At 41.9% G+C, this 17,638-nt stretch overlaps 1 protein-coding gene across 1 annotated transcript; it reads left to right on the top strand.

Moving 5' to 3' along the window:
- The first annotated feature begins 485 nt into the window (after window positions 1-485).
- On the top strand, window positions 486-3,820 carry LOC146036769 (peptidoglycan recognition protein 1-like). Its single transcript, XM_083160663.1, has 3 exons — window positions 486-727; window positions 3,151-3,269; window positions 3,462-3,820. Exons 1-3 carry the CDS (start codon window positions 486-488, stop codon window positions 3,638-3,640), a joined length of 540 nt encoding a protein of 179 aa, XP_083016789.1. The 3' UTR covers window positions 3,641-3,820.
- Window positions 3,821-17,638: the final 13,818 nt, after the last annotated feature.

Below are 17,638 nucleotides of genomic sequence, written 5' to 3'. Positions count from 1 at the left end.
CATGAGAGGGGGCAATGTTATCCACCATACAGTCCAGACCTGGCTCCCTGTGACTGAATTGTGTTCCCACAAATCAAGCACAAGATGTGTGGGATTTGTTTTGTGTTACTGATTGCTGCAGTGGAGACGTTCATCTGTATGACGAAGCGTCAGTCGGGTTCCGGTGGTCAGTACCCTGACATCGAAATCATGACTGTAAAATGCCTGACAGTCAGAATCCTGACTTACAGAAGGTATTCTCCCTCGTGGTTGTCCACGACGTCCATAGAGGAAAAATAGAAACTGTTGCAATCGCCCCGTCGGAGTACCAGCAGTCGGGATTCCCATGTCGGTATACTGCTTTATAAATTTGTTTGAGTGCACACAACTTTGCATAGGCTTCTCTGGCAAATACATTTTTTTTTTTTTTATTAAAAAATGTTCACTTTGTTTTTCTGCATCATGAATTTTTTTGCACAAACCTCATATATAGAAAGACATATATAATGTTTTTTTTGTTTTTTTTTGTATGTTTACTCTCCACAGGTTGTCCAACCATCATAACCCAGGCACAATGGGGTGGCAAGAATCCCATATGCAGTCGCAGACTGTCTAATCCTGTTCCGAATGTGGTCATCCACCACACGGAAGGGGCATTCTGTAACTCCAGGGCTACTTGCAGCGCACAAGTCAGAAACATACAAAGTTATCACATGCAGACTAGAGGCTGGTGTGACATTGGATACAAGTGAGCAACCAAGCAAGATTACACCAATTGTACCAAACAAATAATACAGCAAAATTACATTGAGGAAAGAACAGAAATGAAATGTAGGGAGTTATATGTAAAAGCCTGTGAGCTGCAGAACTTATTTTTAAAGCAGAGTGAATGATTGATGGGAATGTAGGCAGTTTATTGTGATGTAGCTGTTACCTAGGAGACTGTTAGTCAACAATACACTCTGTGAACCTTTTAGGTTTTTGTCGAATGCCCCCTACTTATTCCACTTATTGAAGAAAATCCACATAATGGTTGCATTTGATTAAGCATAAATCTCATAGTTCTTCAGTTACAAAGAGAGACATGAAACATGGGATAGACAGCCTGTGAGCGCTTAATTTCTAGAGAGAGAGGGTAACAAGAGACAATGGGCCTTATTCTAGTTCACTCTTTCTGACAAAATCCTTCTTAGATGGGCAAAACCAGGTGCACTGCAGGGGGGCAGATCTAAAATGTGCAGAGAGAATTAGATTTGGGTGAGTTATTTTGTTTCTGTGCAGGGTAAATACTGAATGCTTTATTTTAACACTGCAATACAGATCTCACTTTGAAGTAAAACCCCACCCAAATCTAATTCTCTCTGCACAAGTAACATCTGCCCCACCTGCAGTGCACATGGTTTTGTCCATCTAAGAAGGAATTTGTCAGAAAGAGTGAACTAGAATAAGGCCCTATAGGAGCTACAGAGACATTGTGGCATTGATTGGTCCTGGCTGTTAGAGAAAGTAAAAGCTAAGCCAGTGGTTCTCAAACTTGGTCCTCAGGACCCCACACAGTTCACATTTTCCAGGTCACCCGGCAGGTTCACTCATTACTGACATATTTTAAAAGACCCACAGGTGGAGCTAATTATTTCCCTTGATTCTGTGAGGAGACCTGCAAAACATGCGCTGTGTGGGGTCCCGAGGACCGACTTTGAGACCCTGTGAGCTAAGCAGCTGAGGTGGAAGGAAAGCCATCTCAAGTGGTGATAGGGCAGGTTGCAGTAGGTAAGGCGGGTAAGAGGTAGGGATGGCCATTGATGATTCATAATCATCAATGGTTTGTTGCCGATTTGAAATACTTTTACCGATCAATGGGGTGAACCAGAAGGTTTCCCTACATTGTTGGCACAGCAGAAACAATGTTTCTTTTTTTTCCAAGGTGCCGGGACATTGAGTATAGCTCCGCCCCCTGACAACCCTGAAGCATACCTCCCAACTTTGAAGTAGCTGGAGGCGGGACCCAGCTGATGCGCGCCACAGGCGCGGCGGAATTTCGGGGTGTGTGGCCTAATTTTGGGGGCGTGGCCTATACTAGCGGCTCTCCCATTGTGACGCTATGGGGGCATGACCCAGAGGCTCTGTGAGCCTCTAGCCATGCCCCCAGCCCCCTGGCTGCGGGAATAGATGCTGTGCGCATGCGCACAGTGTTTACTCCCCGCTGCTTAGCAGCCGACAGGGGGGACTCACAACAGCCCCCCCCTAACCGTGGGACACTGCCGGCTGCGGGTGGGACAGCGGGACAGGCCCTGATAATCGAGACTGTCCCGCTAAAACCGGGACTGTTGGGAGGTATGCTGAAGCCCCATCCCCATGTTTTGATTGGCCTATGGGCCAGTCAGTTAAAGAGAATGAATGACCATGTATAGCTAAACCTTTTGGTTGAAGAATCGCCGTTGTTTGCAGCTGCACCGATGACCATCCCTAGTAAGAGCAAGGAAGAGGGGCCAGGATAAGAGGGAGGACGGCACCATAGGCAGAGTAAAGTGACATGTAGAGTGTTCAGTGAATTGTGGGAAGAAGAACACTGCCTGGGAATACCGGTTAATAACACATTGGGCTATCCGGGAAACAATATGGGGTTTCAGGGACAGAAAATGAATAAAGATAAGTGGGTACGGGTCATAGTGTCGACATACATTAGGTTGACCATGATAGGTCGACAAAGTCGATACATGAAATAGGTTGACAGGCCTAAGGTATTACAAGTATTAGGTCTACAATGGGAAGGATGACAGTCAACATGAGTTTTACACATTTTTTGTGCCGGGTGTCGTCATGGACACCGAATCAGTGTACCATGGCTCACTACGCCTGGCACACTATTATATTCTACCTCCACGCCCTATTGGATGGTCGGGTATGAAATACCGCCTGTTTTTTAAATAAAACGGGGAAAACTCATGATGACCTTTTGAATGTCAACCTTCCCATTGTCGACCCAATGCTTGTATCGAACTTAGGCTTGTTGACCTATTTTGAGTCGACCTAAGCTCTGTCGACCTTTAGTGGTTGACCTAATGTATTTTGACCTTCATACTGTCGACCTAGTGACCATATCTCAGATAAGTAACAAAGGGGAAAGTTTTAGAAAAATTAATGATATACCTCCCATCTTTCTCCACGCAGTTTCCTAATTGGGGAGGATGGACAAGTGTATGAAGGTCGAGGTTGGACAACTCTTGGAGCTCATGCAGAAGCCTACAACCCCATCTCCAGCGGTATCTGCTTCATTGGATCCTTCACCAGTAAGTGGGAACGGAATATAACGAGGAGAAAGAGGAGATAGCTATGGACGTAGAAGTAATGGGTGTCATCCCCTTACCCTTTCTCCCGTTCCTACATCCTAATGAGCATGAACTTTATGGTCTTGTGTCCTCCACCATACTGTTCTGTGTCGCAATTCATTAACTCTCACATCTCTTTCTCCTACATCCCAGATCGTCCTCCCAACAATGCGGCTCTGAACGTGGCTCGAGATCTCATCGCTTGTGGGGTGTCCAAAAATGTAATCCAAAGTAATTACATACTGAAGGGACACCGTAATGTGATTAGCACAAGTTGCCCTGGAGACAGCCTATACAAAGTCATTCAGGGCTGGCCCCACTTTAAGGCCTGAGTGGTATTATCGGGTTCCTCCAACATCTTCTGCTTTCAACAAATCCAGCCAATCAATGTCTCTCCCCTGGATTTCTCCGAGCTTTGCTGAAGAAAAGGAAGCCACGTAGATGCACAGAATCTCCGCCTGTCCTTATGTGTTCTATGCAATCATAGCTTTGTAAAGCATTAAGATTTAGGTATTAGCAGGGCTATTTTTCAGCAGGCTCTGGCAGGAACTGAGGTCATTATTCTAGTTCACTCTTTCTTACAAAATATTTCTTAGATGGACAAAACCATGTGCACTGCAGGTGAGGCAGATGTTACTTGTGCAGAGATAATTAGATTTGGGTGGGGTTTTACATCTGCCTCACCTGCAGTGCACATGGTTTTGTCCATCTAAGAAATATTTTGTCAGAAAGAGTGAACTAGAATAAGGGCCTCAGTTCCTGCTGAAGCCTGCTGAAAAATAGCCCTGGGTATTAGTCTGGGGAAACCGGACACGCAGATATCTGCTTTGTTATAGAGATTTCACAAGAAGAAATTATATCACAATCACCAATTTGTCTTTTAGTTTATTTGTTTTTGAGGATTTTTTTTTTATTAAATGACCAGGTTTGACAGCAGACATCTTCCATCCACATTTTCCTAACAGGTATAGGTCATAGGGCCGAATGTGTGAAGGTCTACACATAAAATAGATCGTCAAGCCTAAGGTCTACAGGGTGGGAAGGTTGACTCCAGCATTGGGTCAACAATGGGAAGTTCGGCAGTCATCATCATGATTTTTTCGTGCCAAATGTCGACACCAGTCGGAATGGACACCGTATCAGTTTACCGCATCCCCTCACTGCGCTCGCCATGTCTCGGGCGGAGTGCCTCTCTGCGCTCAGCACACTATTGTATTCTCCCTCCACGCCCCAGTGGATGGTAGGGTATGAAATACCGCCTGTCGGCACTAGTTGGCTGGAAAAAAGTGAAAGCGTGTCGACCTTTCGAACGTCGACCTTCCCATTGTCGACCTAGACAGGTCGACCTATTCCATGTGTCCACCTAAACCCTGTCGACCTTTAGTGATCGACCTAATATATGTCGATCCTTCATAGTGTCGACCTAGCAACCTTATCCCTTCCTAACATACCAACAATAATCCCATTAATGTTAATTAGATTATTAATATCAGACCAATCACCTAATAGTGCCGAAGATATCACAGCGCATTCCATAGAACGTTTATGGTATATAATCCGAGGAGCCTCCATGCATCAGCGTTTGCAGCATTGGGTAGGGCATACCTCCCAACTTCTGTGTTGGGGAAATAGGGGGCGGGGCATTTGCAAATGAGGGCGCGGCTTAGGCTAATTAGCCGCGACCTCATTTTCATACGAGAATAGACGCTGTGCGCATGCGCACAGCGTCTATTCTATTAGATTGGGGGGTCTCCCAACTGCCACCCCCCGCAGCGGGACAATGCCTGCCGTGGGTGGGACAGTGGGACGGTACCCGAAAATCGGGACTGTCCCGCTGTAATCGTGACAGTTGGGAGGTATGGTAGGGTCACCTAGACCGTGGAAGTAGCCACCTATGGGAGAACACATATTAACCCCTTCAGTGGTGGGTGTTTTTTTAGGGCGCGCTCCCCACTAGGCAAGTTTTTGGGGGGAGCGCTCCCTAAAAAGAAACCCGACTGTGTTTCCCGGGGCCGGGCAGCACCGCTGAGCACTCCTTCATTCGCTGCCCAGCCCCCGCCAACCCGGCTGTGTGCGGCGTGGCGTTAGCATGGTCATGTCACACACAGCCGGGGGAAGGAGGCAGGGCCGGACAATGGCTGAGCGCAGCGCTGATCTCAGTGCCGCTCCCCCGCAGGTGGGAGCGCTGGCAGTTGCAATCTCCAAAATATGGGTGGGCTTAACTGGAAACATTAGTTCTAAACATAGTAAGACATGACTTGTAGTTCCACAGATAAAAAAGAGAAGATGCAGGTGCACACTCTAATTACTAAGAACAATTATAATAATCGGGGGGGGGGGGGGGGGTTCTGAGGGTCCCCTATTTCCATGGGTACAAGAATTTTAAAAATCGGCCCTTGGGAACCGGAGATATCTGACTTCAAAGCAGTGGTCTCCATCTAAGCCTGTTAATTGCTCTTCCCAGTCGGATATTTGGATATTTGAGGTTCTGTCTGACATAGAGTTTTTCTGAGGGTATATTCCACAATCTGTGACTCTCCCCCTTTGATGGAGACCAGTAGCTGGTGCCTTATAACTATAGACATAACACTAGAAATCTGCTAAATTAAATATACCTACTCACCTTAACAGGTTGTTAGAGTGTATGTAAATATAAATGTTTTCAAATTGATGGCTTATTTTTAGCTGCTTTTTAAGATATACTGATTGTATGTTAATAAAAACAATTGCGCTTTTCTATAACAGTAGCGCTCTCTTGTATCTAGATATATCATCGGTGATGTAATAAGGACAGGGAAAGCTACGTGTCAGCAATTGCCATAAATCTAAAGGTGCGTACACATGGGGCAATATATCGATGAGTGATATATCACTCAGGGGTAGATTTATCAAACAGCGCTATGGGGCATTTGCGCTATCCCAGTGCGCTAAAGCAGGGGATAGCGCTTCCCCTCATCTATCAAACCCGCTGTGCGGGTGCTGTAACGGCGGCGCTATGGGGAAGGAGGGATAACGTTATATACGTTATCTAACTGGGCTCCTGCCTCTAAGACGTGCCTCTATCTTTCACAGATGTCGGGATCCCAATATTATGTATAGTGGAGGGAGCCGGCGCTGTATGCTCAGAGAGCGCTGGAGTCCGGGTGCCCGACAGTCAGTGTGCCGACACTGGGTGTCAGCGGGGACCGGCAGATAGAGCGTGTGCTCTGAAGGTTCCAGAGTCCAGGTGCCCAAAAGGTGAGTATGCCGACACTAAGCGTCAGCAAAAACCAGCAGGTAGAGCTGCGCTGTGTCTGTTGTTGGGGCAGATGCACGGTCAAGGTTGTTAAGTACAAAAAGCCGGCAGTATACTTAGAAATGAGCTGCCGGTCTGGCGTCAATCCTGGGGCGGGTGTAGTCTGTGTGCTGAGCCGTGGAGAATCGGCGGTGTGTTAAAAGGTGAGCTGTCAGCTCCAAAGATATCCGGAGTCAATGGGTAATGTGCTCCGTGTTCTGGCACAGTCTGTCAGTTACAGGAAGACTGTCTAGCAGGTAGATGAGGCAATAGAGGTCCCGCTTGTGCACAGCGGGAACCACACGAGACGTACGTTTCACCGTTAAGGCTTTCTCAATCGGGTGTCTGGTGTATTTGGCCACTCGTTATTTAAATGGTCTGTGTCCAATCCCCTGTGGGGACAGGTGAGAGATGGGAGGGTTTTAAGGAGAATGGGAAACTGTGGTATGGACACGCATTGGGACAAATGATAATAATAAAGATATAGATGAAGTTAAAGTACCCTGTATCCCTGGTGACCCTGTTGCATAGATTATAAAGATTTTTTTATAAAACATAATGGTTGTTGTGTTTGCTGCAGGAAGAGAGGGGGAGGAATGAAGAAAATATATATATATAATTAATATATAATTACTTGCAGGTAACAGAAGACAAAACATTGATGAATAAAATTTTAATAATGAGATATCATAAACCTAAAGGGATATATTTGATTGGTGGATGAATAATCCAGAATGCTAAATATAAGAGTGATGCTCCATTGGTGTTAGTGGAAAAAGAAATAATAACAAATAAAAATTAAATAGAAATATGTACAGTGTGTGCTATAAGTGAAATATGTTGGGTGTGGATTAATGGGTGAAAAGAAGTGATGTTGGGGATCAGAGTAGTATTTAAGATAGTGTATGTTCCCTAAAGTGGGAATAAGGGAATGGGGGATGGGTACAACGTGTAAATGGTGAAAAATAAGTGTACATTAAAAGAACTAAGTGATAAGGTGAGTTGATGGTGACTTAAAGAAGGAAGGAAAGGGGAAAGTAATGTGTGGAGAGATATCTAAGTCTCTGGATTATAGGAAGTGGAGATTGAGGGATATAATGCAGGCATAAAATTAATTAATTACGTGATTTTGGAAGAAAGTGTGTGATAATAATAATTATGCTATAGTGGAATATGGTATAAGTAGGATACAGGAATATAAGTGAGGTTAATAATTAAAGTGATGTTAATTATACAGTGAGTAACTATGTGTAAGTAGGTATGGAGTCACAGTTGACTCTAGGATTGAAGGATGAGTGGCTAGATGGGTTGGGAAATGTTACCAGTAAAGGGTTATTGTGTATGGGGTCAAGGGTACTTGGGAACTATACTGATGTTTAAATAAAAGGTATGTCGTGAACTAGTGAGCATGTATATCCTTGGAGTGGATCTATGTGTATATATAGATTGCCTGCTTCAATAAAGGGCAGAAAATGGTAAGTATATGTGATTTCCACATTTTCTTGTTGGATCTCCTCAATTTTGTTCTTGGCAAGAACTACTTTACATTCAATGACTCCTTCTTCCTCCAGATCCGAGGAACAGCGATGGGCGCGGCATGCGCGCCCACCTATGCCAACCTGTTCCTCGGATCATGGGAGAAGGAATACGTCTTCTGCGAGGCCAATGATATCTATACCGACCTTATTACAGGCTGGTATAGATACATTGACGACATTCTTATGTTGTGGCATGGGAGTCTGGAAGAACTGAAAGCATTCATCGGCATACTCAATACTAACACCTTGAACATCAAACTCACATATGAGTATAGCCAATCTGAAGCCACCTTCTTAGATCTCACCTTGTACAAGGAACAAGATGGTGCACTGAAGACTAAACTCTTTAGGAAACAGACCTCCACCAACAGCCTTCTTCATTGCCAAAGTTCCCATTTCGCCCCTACTATTAAGAATCTGCCAAAAGGGGAATTTCTGCGACTTCGCAGAAACTGCACCGACATCAAGACCTACGAGAGTAAAAGTCAGGATTTAACCAATAGATTACTTAGCAGGGGTTACAGCAAGCGGGGCATCAAAAGTGCCAAATATCACGCCCGCAACCTAGACAGACAAACTCTTATTTTCCCACAAAATAAGACCAAGGAAATCCAGCAGCCCATACGTTTTATCAGTAATTACTGTAATGAATGGCAGGAGCTCCAGAAAATTCTTTCTAAACACTGGCCCATCCTCCTTAATGATGATACACTTAAGGAAGCATTGGGTGACCGTCCCACCTATAGTTGGCGGAGAGCACCCAACTTACATGATAAACTGATACAGAGCCACCTCTCCAAACACAAGAAACCTACACCATCTAGAGCAATTGGCACCTATCCCTGTGGCCACTGTAAAGCCTGTGCCTTCATGGAAAAAAGATCATCGGTAACGGACAGATTCGATAAACAAATCAAAATCGCCCATTATTTCAACTGCGAGACGAAAAACCTGGTCTATTGCCTAGAATGTAAATGTAACCTCAGATATGTGGGCATGACCACACGCCCTTTCAAACAGAGGATCCTAGAGCATGTGGGAAACATACGAAATGCCAGCACAGATCTTAACAGGTTCAAGAAACTGACATCTGTGGCTCGCCACTTCCACAAATTTCATGGAGGATCACCGAAAGATCTTAAGGCCTTTGGACTGGAACCATTGCACCTCGGGATCCGAGGAGGCGATGTCACCAAAGAGCTCCTCAAGAAAGAAAGCACCTGGACCTTTAAATTAAATACAGTGACCCCTAGGGGCCTTAATGAATTCATAAATTATGGAGTATTCTTGGGCGACTAAATCCATACTTTAACCTATTTGGTACCCCTCCACATATACTTACCATTTTCTGCCCTTTATTGAAGCAGGCAATCTATATATACACATAGATCCACTCCAAGGATATACATGCTCACTAGTTCACGACATACCTTTTATTTAAACATCAGTATAGTTCCCAAGTACCCTTGACCCCATACACAATAACCCTTTACTGGTAACATTTCCCAACCCATCTAGCCACTCATCCTTCAATCCTAGGGTCAACTGTGACTCCATACCTACTTACACATAGTTACTCACTGTATAATTAACATCACTTTAATTATTAACCTCACTTATATTCCTGTATCCTACTTATACCATATTCCACTATAGCATAATTATTATTATCACACACTTTCTTCCAAAATCACGTAATTAATTAATTTTATGCCTGCATTATATCCCTCAATCTCCACTTCCTATAATCCAGAGACTTAGATATCTCTCCACACATTACTTTCCCCTTTCCTTCCTTCTTTAAGTCACCATCAACTCACCTTATCACTTAGTTCTTTTAATGTACACTTATTTTTCACCATTTACACGTTGTACCCATCCCCCATTCCCTTATTCCCACTTTAGGGAACATACACTATCTTAAATACTACTCTGATCCCCAACATCACTTCTTTTCACCCATTAATCCACACCCAACATATTTCACTTATAGCACACACTGTACATATTTCTATTTAATTTTTATTTGTTATTATTTCTTTTTCCACTAACACCAATGGAGCATCACTCTTATATTTAGCATTCTGGATTATTCATCCACCAATCAAATATATCCCTTTAGGTTTATGATATCTCATTATTAAAATTTTATTCATCAATGTTTTGTCTTCTGTTACCTGCAAGTAATTATATATTAATTATATATATATATTTTCTTCATTCCTCCCCCTCTCTTCCTGCAGCAAACACAACAACCATTATGTTTTATAAAAAAATCTTTATAATCTATGCAACAGGGTCACCAGGGATACAGGGTACTTTAACTTCATCTATATCTTTATTATTATCATTTGTCCCAATGCGTGTCCATACCACAGTTTCCCATTCTCCTTAAAACCCTCCCATCTCTCACCTGTCCCCACAGGGGATTGGACACAGACCATTTAAATAACGAGTGGCCAAATACACCAGACACCCGATTGAGAAAGCCTTAACGGTGAAACGTACGTCTCGTGTGGTTCCCGCTGTGCACAAGCGGGACCTCTATTGCCTCATCTACCTGCTAGACAGTCTTCCTGTAACTGACAGACTGTGCCAGAACACGGAGCACATTACCCATTGACTCCGGATATCTTTGGAGCTGACAGCTCACCTTTTAACACACCGCCGATTCTCCACGGCTCAGCACACAGACTACACCCGCCCCAGGATTGACGCCAGACCGGCAGCTCATTTCTAAGTATACTGCCGGCTTTTTGTACTTAACAACCTTGACCGTGCATCTGCCCCAACAACAGACACAGCGCAGCTCTACCTGCTGGTTTTTGCTGACGCTTAGTGTCGGCATACTCACCTTTTGGGCACCTGGACTCTGGAACCTTCAGAGCACACGCTCTATCTGCCGGTCCCCGCTGACACCCAGTGTCGGCACACTGACTGTCGGGCACCCGGACTCCAGCGCTCTCTGAGCATACAGCGCCGGCTCCCTCCACTATACATAATATTGGGATCCCGACATCTGTGAAAGATAGAGGCACGTCTCTCCTGGCTGTACCTGCGCCCTCCTTACCACAGTGCCTTTTTCCTGTCTGCATGCACCTGTCAGACTGGTCGGATTATCCATAACGCGATTACTACGGGTCCAAGTGCCGTGAGTGTATCAGCCCTTGTGGCAACCAACTGATTATCTGCGCTGATTATTAAATCTTATTGTGTACAGAACCTGGGTGTTATTTTATAGCGTAATATCCTTTATCTGCTGAATTTAGTATATGCATTTCAGCCTCTTCATACTGTGTAAATTATGCTTGCCTAATTATTTATGCTTGCTTAATTGTTACTACCTATAACATAGTGCAGGACGTTTTATTAGGAAGGATAGTGGTAATCACTTTACTACATGTTTAAATCCTAGCGCTGAAATTAACATTATATTCACTTGTGTTTCTTGCGCTGAATACAGCATTGTAACAACTTGTGTTTTTTGTTACATTTTTTTAGTGTAACTTAATTATAGCTCAATTATGACACATTGATTATTCATCCATCATTTCAGGCATCTCACACTTTGTTGAACAGATAACTACTGTGCAGCGCACTTATCTAATTACCGGTGGCATCAAATGAATTTTTACACTGAACCTATAATTGCTGTTTCCCACACCCTTTGCTAATCTTGTATTATTATTTATATAGTGCAAGGAACATTATCTACAGTTCTAAACAGCAGTTTCTATCTACTGTTGGCATCTACCGTGACTGCTAAATTTTGCTAATTAAAGTTACATTTGCTCAGGTTACTATTACCCTACATTATGTTATGTGGCATTAATTGAAAAATTTGCAGTCACCTGAAACCTCTATTGAATTTTTGACTGTTGGGCTGTGGTAATCACCTTACTGCATGTCTAAATTCTAGCGCTGAAATTTAACATTGTATTCATTTGTGTTCCTCGCGCTGATTATAGCAATGTATTAACTTATGTTTCCTGTTGCAATTTTTTAGTGTAACTAATTACAGCTTAATTATGACACATTGATTATTAAACCCACCATTGCAGGCATCTCACACTTTGGTGAACTTGATAAACAATAGTGCATTATTGGATTACTACTATATAGTGCAAGGAACTTTTCCTACAGCTCTTATCAGCAGTCCTCATCTACTGTTGGTATCTACCGTGACTACTAATTTTCGCCAATCCAGTCAATTTGCCCAAGCTACTAGTACCCCACATAACTTTATGTGGCATCAACTGAATTGTTACGAAAAATTGCAGTCTTTTGTTACGAAAAATTACGGTCACCTGTAACTTCTATTGAATCTCTGAATATTACTATCTCATGCCAGAATCACCATCTGCACCAGTTCTAGCCACTATAATCTGAATATCCATATTAGCACCAATGGTCTAGATTGCTGGACATCCTTCACTCTATAAAACTGTCGCTGATCTTATTGTGTCTTGCACAAGCAACCGTGCTACCACCCATTCACGTGCAACTTTGACTTCCTTCTACACTTCACCACCCGGGTGGTATCGCTCAACTTCTGTTCACTACAGATAACTCTGTACACAGAGGATAGCAGCAAACACCAGGGAAAGGGTGAAGGGGTACCTCATACTCCACTTCTATTCAGGGTTCTCTCATTTCTGGGGGACCCTGGATCCGACTCTGCGCTGTACTTTGTATAACAGAGCCAGACAGGTCACCCCTGGAAACAGCAGAAACTCCCTCATCTATATTCTGACACCTGTGACGCTCCCGGAGTCCGCTCAACTGCGCATTCACTGATCAACGTCACATGCGCAGGTAGCAGCGACTCCCTTAGCATACCCATACTCAGGTGTCTCTATACCTATATCATACTGCTATCAACCAGCCACTCAGATCCACCCAGTCCACACAATTTTGTCATATACAGGAAACACAAGTATAAACTGATTCTAGCTTATTTTGATATTTATTTCTAATATAAATTGGTATTTGAGGTTTTTCCTGTCTATTAGGATTCCATATGTGTATATGTGCATACCAAGATTGATTGGAGCGTTCTCTCCATTGAATCCCCAGACAGATCTACTATGAAATAATATTTCACTACTTTCTCATATATATTGTCCATAAGTGTTATCTGTTTGTCTTTGTCTTTTGTTCTTTCTTGACCCTGAATTAGGGGCATGTTTTAACTAATAAACTTTGTATTAACAGTTATCCATTTTCAATTAGAAGGCTGTGCCCCACCCGGGAGTCTTTTTTCGATATCCTCTCTTGGATATCTAACTCTTTTGACTACGATTACCCTACTCCCTGGGAGCACCTCCACAATTCTACTATATCCAATTATACATTATCACATTGATTGGAGTATGCCTTCTTACCCTCCGTCATTATAGCCCAGTGCCCTCGGCCTCTCCCCTCTTCCCTTCCCTTTTATTACCAAATACTTATATACTAGTCATATACTGTAGCTAGGGCTTTACTGCCACCATGTGGTGTATTGTGAGAAAAAAAATGGACTCCCACTATGGGCCTGATTCATGTTGATATGCTAAGCAGCGTAAATTCACTGCTTAACGAGCCATCGAACGCCTGCCCCCCACCGCATTGTGAATGGATGTTTGGCATCAAATGATTCTTCCCCCCGTTTCCAAATATAAGTCAGTCTTGACTGGCCGACAATTGCGGCGAGCAGGCTGAGGTCCATGTACGCATGCGCCCAGCAAAAACAGCGGCCCCCGATGCAAATACACCAGGGACCAGCCGAAACTGAATCGGGCCCTATATTAGGGTCCATGTGCAGGGACGCCTCACAATTTTCAGGATGTGTACCGTACCTGCCCCAGGGAGAATCAGACCGCAGGAGAAATGGGATCCTCACATGCCATGGTAACTGCATGGAAGGGGCTGTCCGATGTAACTTGATGGCTGTCATCCCCTGCTCCAAGCTTCAAATTGGCCCATGGGCCAGTCAGTGAAGGTAAAGGGATGGCCATCAATGGTCTTCTATTGAGTATTATGCAGGACATGCCATTTCCCCATACAGATGACCATCGATGGCAGGTACACCAGTGGCCATCGCTAGATTACACTGGAAAGCTCTTTACAAAGTAAGCCTAAGGGCCATATGTATCAAGCTTCAAAAAGTTATAAAGTAGAGTGATAAACAACCAGATCCTTCCTGTTATTTTTCAATCCCAGCCTGAATTATGGCAGTTTGGAGCGGATTGCCTGTTTTTTTATCACTCTTCATTTTATCAATGGAAGCTTGATACATATAAAGGGCCCCATACATCATCAATCACAATTTATGGATTTCCAGATCCAGGGATTTTTTTGGCCATAAATGGATTTTACAATCTATCTGACTTTGCCCACACATTACAGATTTATTTCAGTGATCTGCAGATTTTTCCATCTAAAGATTGCATCTTCATATCTGGAAATTGCCCAATCGATTGCTGTTCATAATGTTGATAAAATGGATTTTGATTATATTAATTGTTGCATCAATGTACAAATAATTTATTGTGGAAAACCAGCAAAGACATATCAATTGTGACTTTGAAAAGCTATTGCAAGCTACTATCACCTGTTTCTGTCAATCAAAGACCAATCAACAAGCTATTATGAGGATCACCAGTTGTTCCTGTCCATAGAAGAGATCGTGAAGTGAATGTATAGCTTAAATGTATAATTACAACATGTTTACGTCAGAGAGCCGATTAGAACTGCTGACCAATACTAAATATGTTCTTCCATATATGTAATGATTTAAATAAAGGTAGTTAGCATGATCACCATATATGAAAGCACCCCCATACTATTGTGGCCAAAAATAGATAGTAAAAAGTATAAATTGTATGATGTGACGACAGCAAAGTGGGAAGTGCTGGGGCCCTGCCCCTTACACTTCTCCTTCACACTATTCTCACACTCCACATGTTTTGGGATGCTGTGCTGTCCTGCTCTGTCTGTCTAGGAATTAAGCAATATTGTATAATATATTATTTTGGATAAATATGTAATTACGTGTCATTTATTTATCCTCGAACTTAACAGTGGATTTATTCCCAACTTATCAATGGTGACTCCGACGTTCCTGCCTAATCACATCAGGCTACCTGCTGCATTCTACGCAACTTCTACAGACACAAGGTGAGAAAAAGCCTTTTTTTACTATAATATGATTGCAAAGTTGCGTTATGAATGGCAGGTGGACTGATGTGGACGGTAGGTGACACGATATATCTTATGTGATATTGCTTATTCTTATTCTAAATTGGAAAACTTATTATTAAAACTGTAGCTATTTTCTAAATAATAAATTATAGGCTGTTAATAAGGAATAGATTAATTTAATCACAGTGTGTGACAAAAGGTCAATTGTCACTGTGGTTCACGTTAAATATTAGGGCTCTTGTGTCTTACAATATTTTAACGGTTCTATGTTTTTTTTTGGAACACTAAAATTAAGTTTAAATAGATGTAATTTAATCGCAGTGAGTGACGGGAAGTCAGCTCTAGTATGTGATAGGTACAATGACTATTGTGTCATAAAATATAAGCCTTTCATTTGTACGGGTTTTTAAAACCTACAAAACTTCGATGAGATATGTCTGGGACTATCTGCTTGAAGTTTTATTCTAGTTCATATAAGTCTTAGCAAGAGACGTCTTGCTCGGATATTGAACTGGATTGTTCTGAATATGGTAATTCAGTAATCATCTATTAACTAGATCAAAATCATAGCCTATTCTAAATTGAAGTAACATATGGTATACAGTTTTTTTAATAAAGCAAATTAAACTTCAGTAATTTAAGAAGAAGTGTTAAGATAATCATAACAGGTTAGAGATTAACTTAGCTTAAACTTAAAAAAATAATGTACACTGAGAGCAATTAAGAATAAAATGAAGTATCTTAAAGACAGACAGTATAAAAATTCATATAAAACATGCCAACTAAAGTAACTAGTTACAATGAAATTAAAGTTTTTAAAATCCTAGGAATACATAAATGTGTGCCCAGATCAAACAACATGATCTGAGAAAGTAAAAATGTCTAATACGCCTTATGTTTGAAGTCTGCAATTTGGTAAAATGGGAAAATGTATCCTGGCCAGGAAAATACATTTATATCTTTATTTAGTTTTTTTTCCCTTTACCAATAAACAGAGTCAAATGTATTGGGTTACGCTCATGAGCTCAAAAGTAACAAACTAAAATTATCTAAGAAATCTTGACATAAGTTTATGTCATGTGTCTAAAGTATTTTGTAATGTTTCATGTGAATGCCTAATTCTTACGTATGCATTTGTGCGCTCTGCATTTGGTGAATTTTACTACTTAACTGTATTTGAACATTCAGTAAATACAGTATTTACCATTTGTGCATGTTAAAGTTGAGGATTTAACCAACTGCATGTGAGAACTCAGGTCAAACAGGTCACGGTGCTGCACTATTTTAGTACCAGTGTGTGAATTAAGTGATGTCTCTCTGTGTTAAAGCATGTGACATCTGTGCACGGAAGCCGAAGCTAGCTGAACACCATCTTTAAGATCAAAAGCGCTAAATTTGAAAACTTTTTTTCTTTTAGAAATCTGATCAGTATCTAATATTGTATGTTTCATTTGTTTTTGAAACCATTATGTGACAGTAACATTTGTTTTTTTTCTGTCTCCTCAGTGAAGTAGAAATACGATCTGACTGCTATTTCTGTTCTCTTTTTAAATTCACAAGTAAAGTACAGTTACATTATGTTTGCAGATAAGATATTTCTTATATTTCATTGATTATTTCTACTAGAATTTTTCCTTAAAGCAAGAAGTATGTGATATGTACACTAACACACATTATGTGTGCATTGAATTAGAACTGACAGTACTTAAAAGGTCAGTGGTATAATTTTAGACCATCGCTAGTGTAATGACTTAGTATACAGATTGCTTAGAATGTAAAAACAAAACACGGATTACTATTGTTGTTCATATGTGACTACGTTATCCTTCATAGTCTAATATGAACACTGATACCTTACTGGAACATTTTTTTACTAGCCACAGAGTGGCTCATTCCTGTTTTGGGATTTTGTTGAATTTTTATGTTCTGTGTTTAGTTTGTATGTTCTCTCTAGATAAGTTTTCTGGGTTTTGCCTTATTCATTTGTCATTGTTCCTGTATCTGTGAGCACAGCTGCTAGGGTGTAGCTTGTGAGCTTTATAGTCTGTTTTGTATCATTTGTGGGTTAAGTCAATTTTACAATTATGACCTCATAGCCTCTACGGGTGCCTTGTATATAACGATAAATCCATGCTGCAACGGAGTTTGGGCGGACCTAATTCACCCTTCCAGCCGCGGCGGCCACAGGTGAAGACTAGTAACTCGCAGGCACCGGTGGACCACTATGGGGATATAATATAATATTATTATTTTATTAATAAGGTGCCACAAGTGTTTTACAGCACCTCAAAGGGCCCAGTCTAGGGCTTCAGACTAAGTAGAGCTGTTGAAAA

Source organism: Crinia signifera, chromosome 9, assembly GCF_055691185.1.
Source record: "Crinia signifera chromosome 9, ASM5569118v1, whole genome shotgun sequence".
NCBI lineage: Eukaryota > Metazoa > Chordata > Amphibia > Anura > Myobatrachidae > Crinia > Crinia signifera.
The sequence above is the reverse complement of the archived record's forward strand: the minus strand, read 5'-3'. Positions and strand labels throughout refer to the sequence as shown.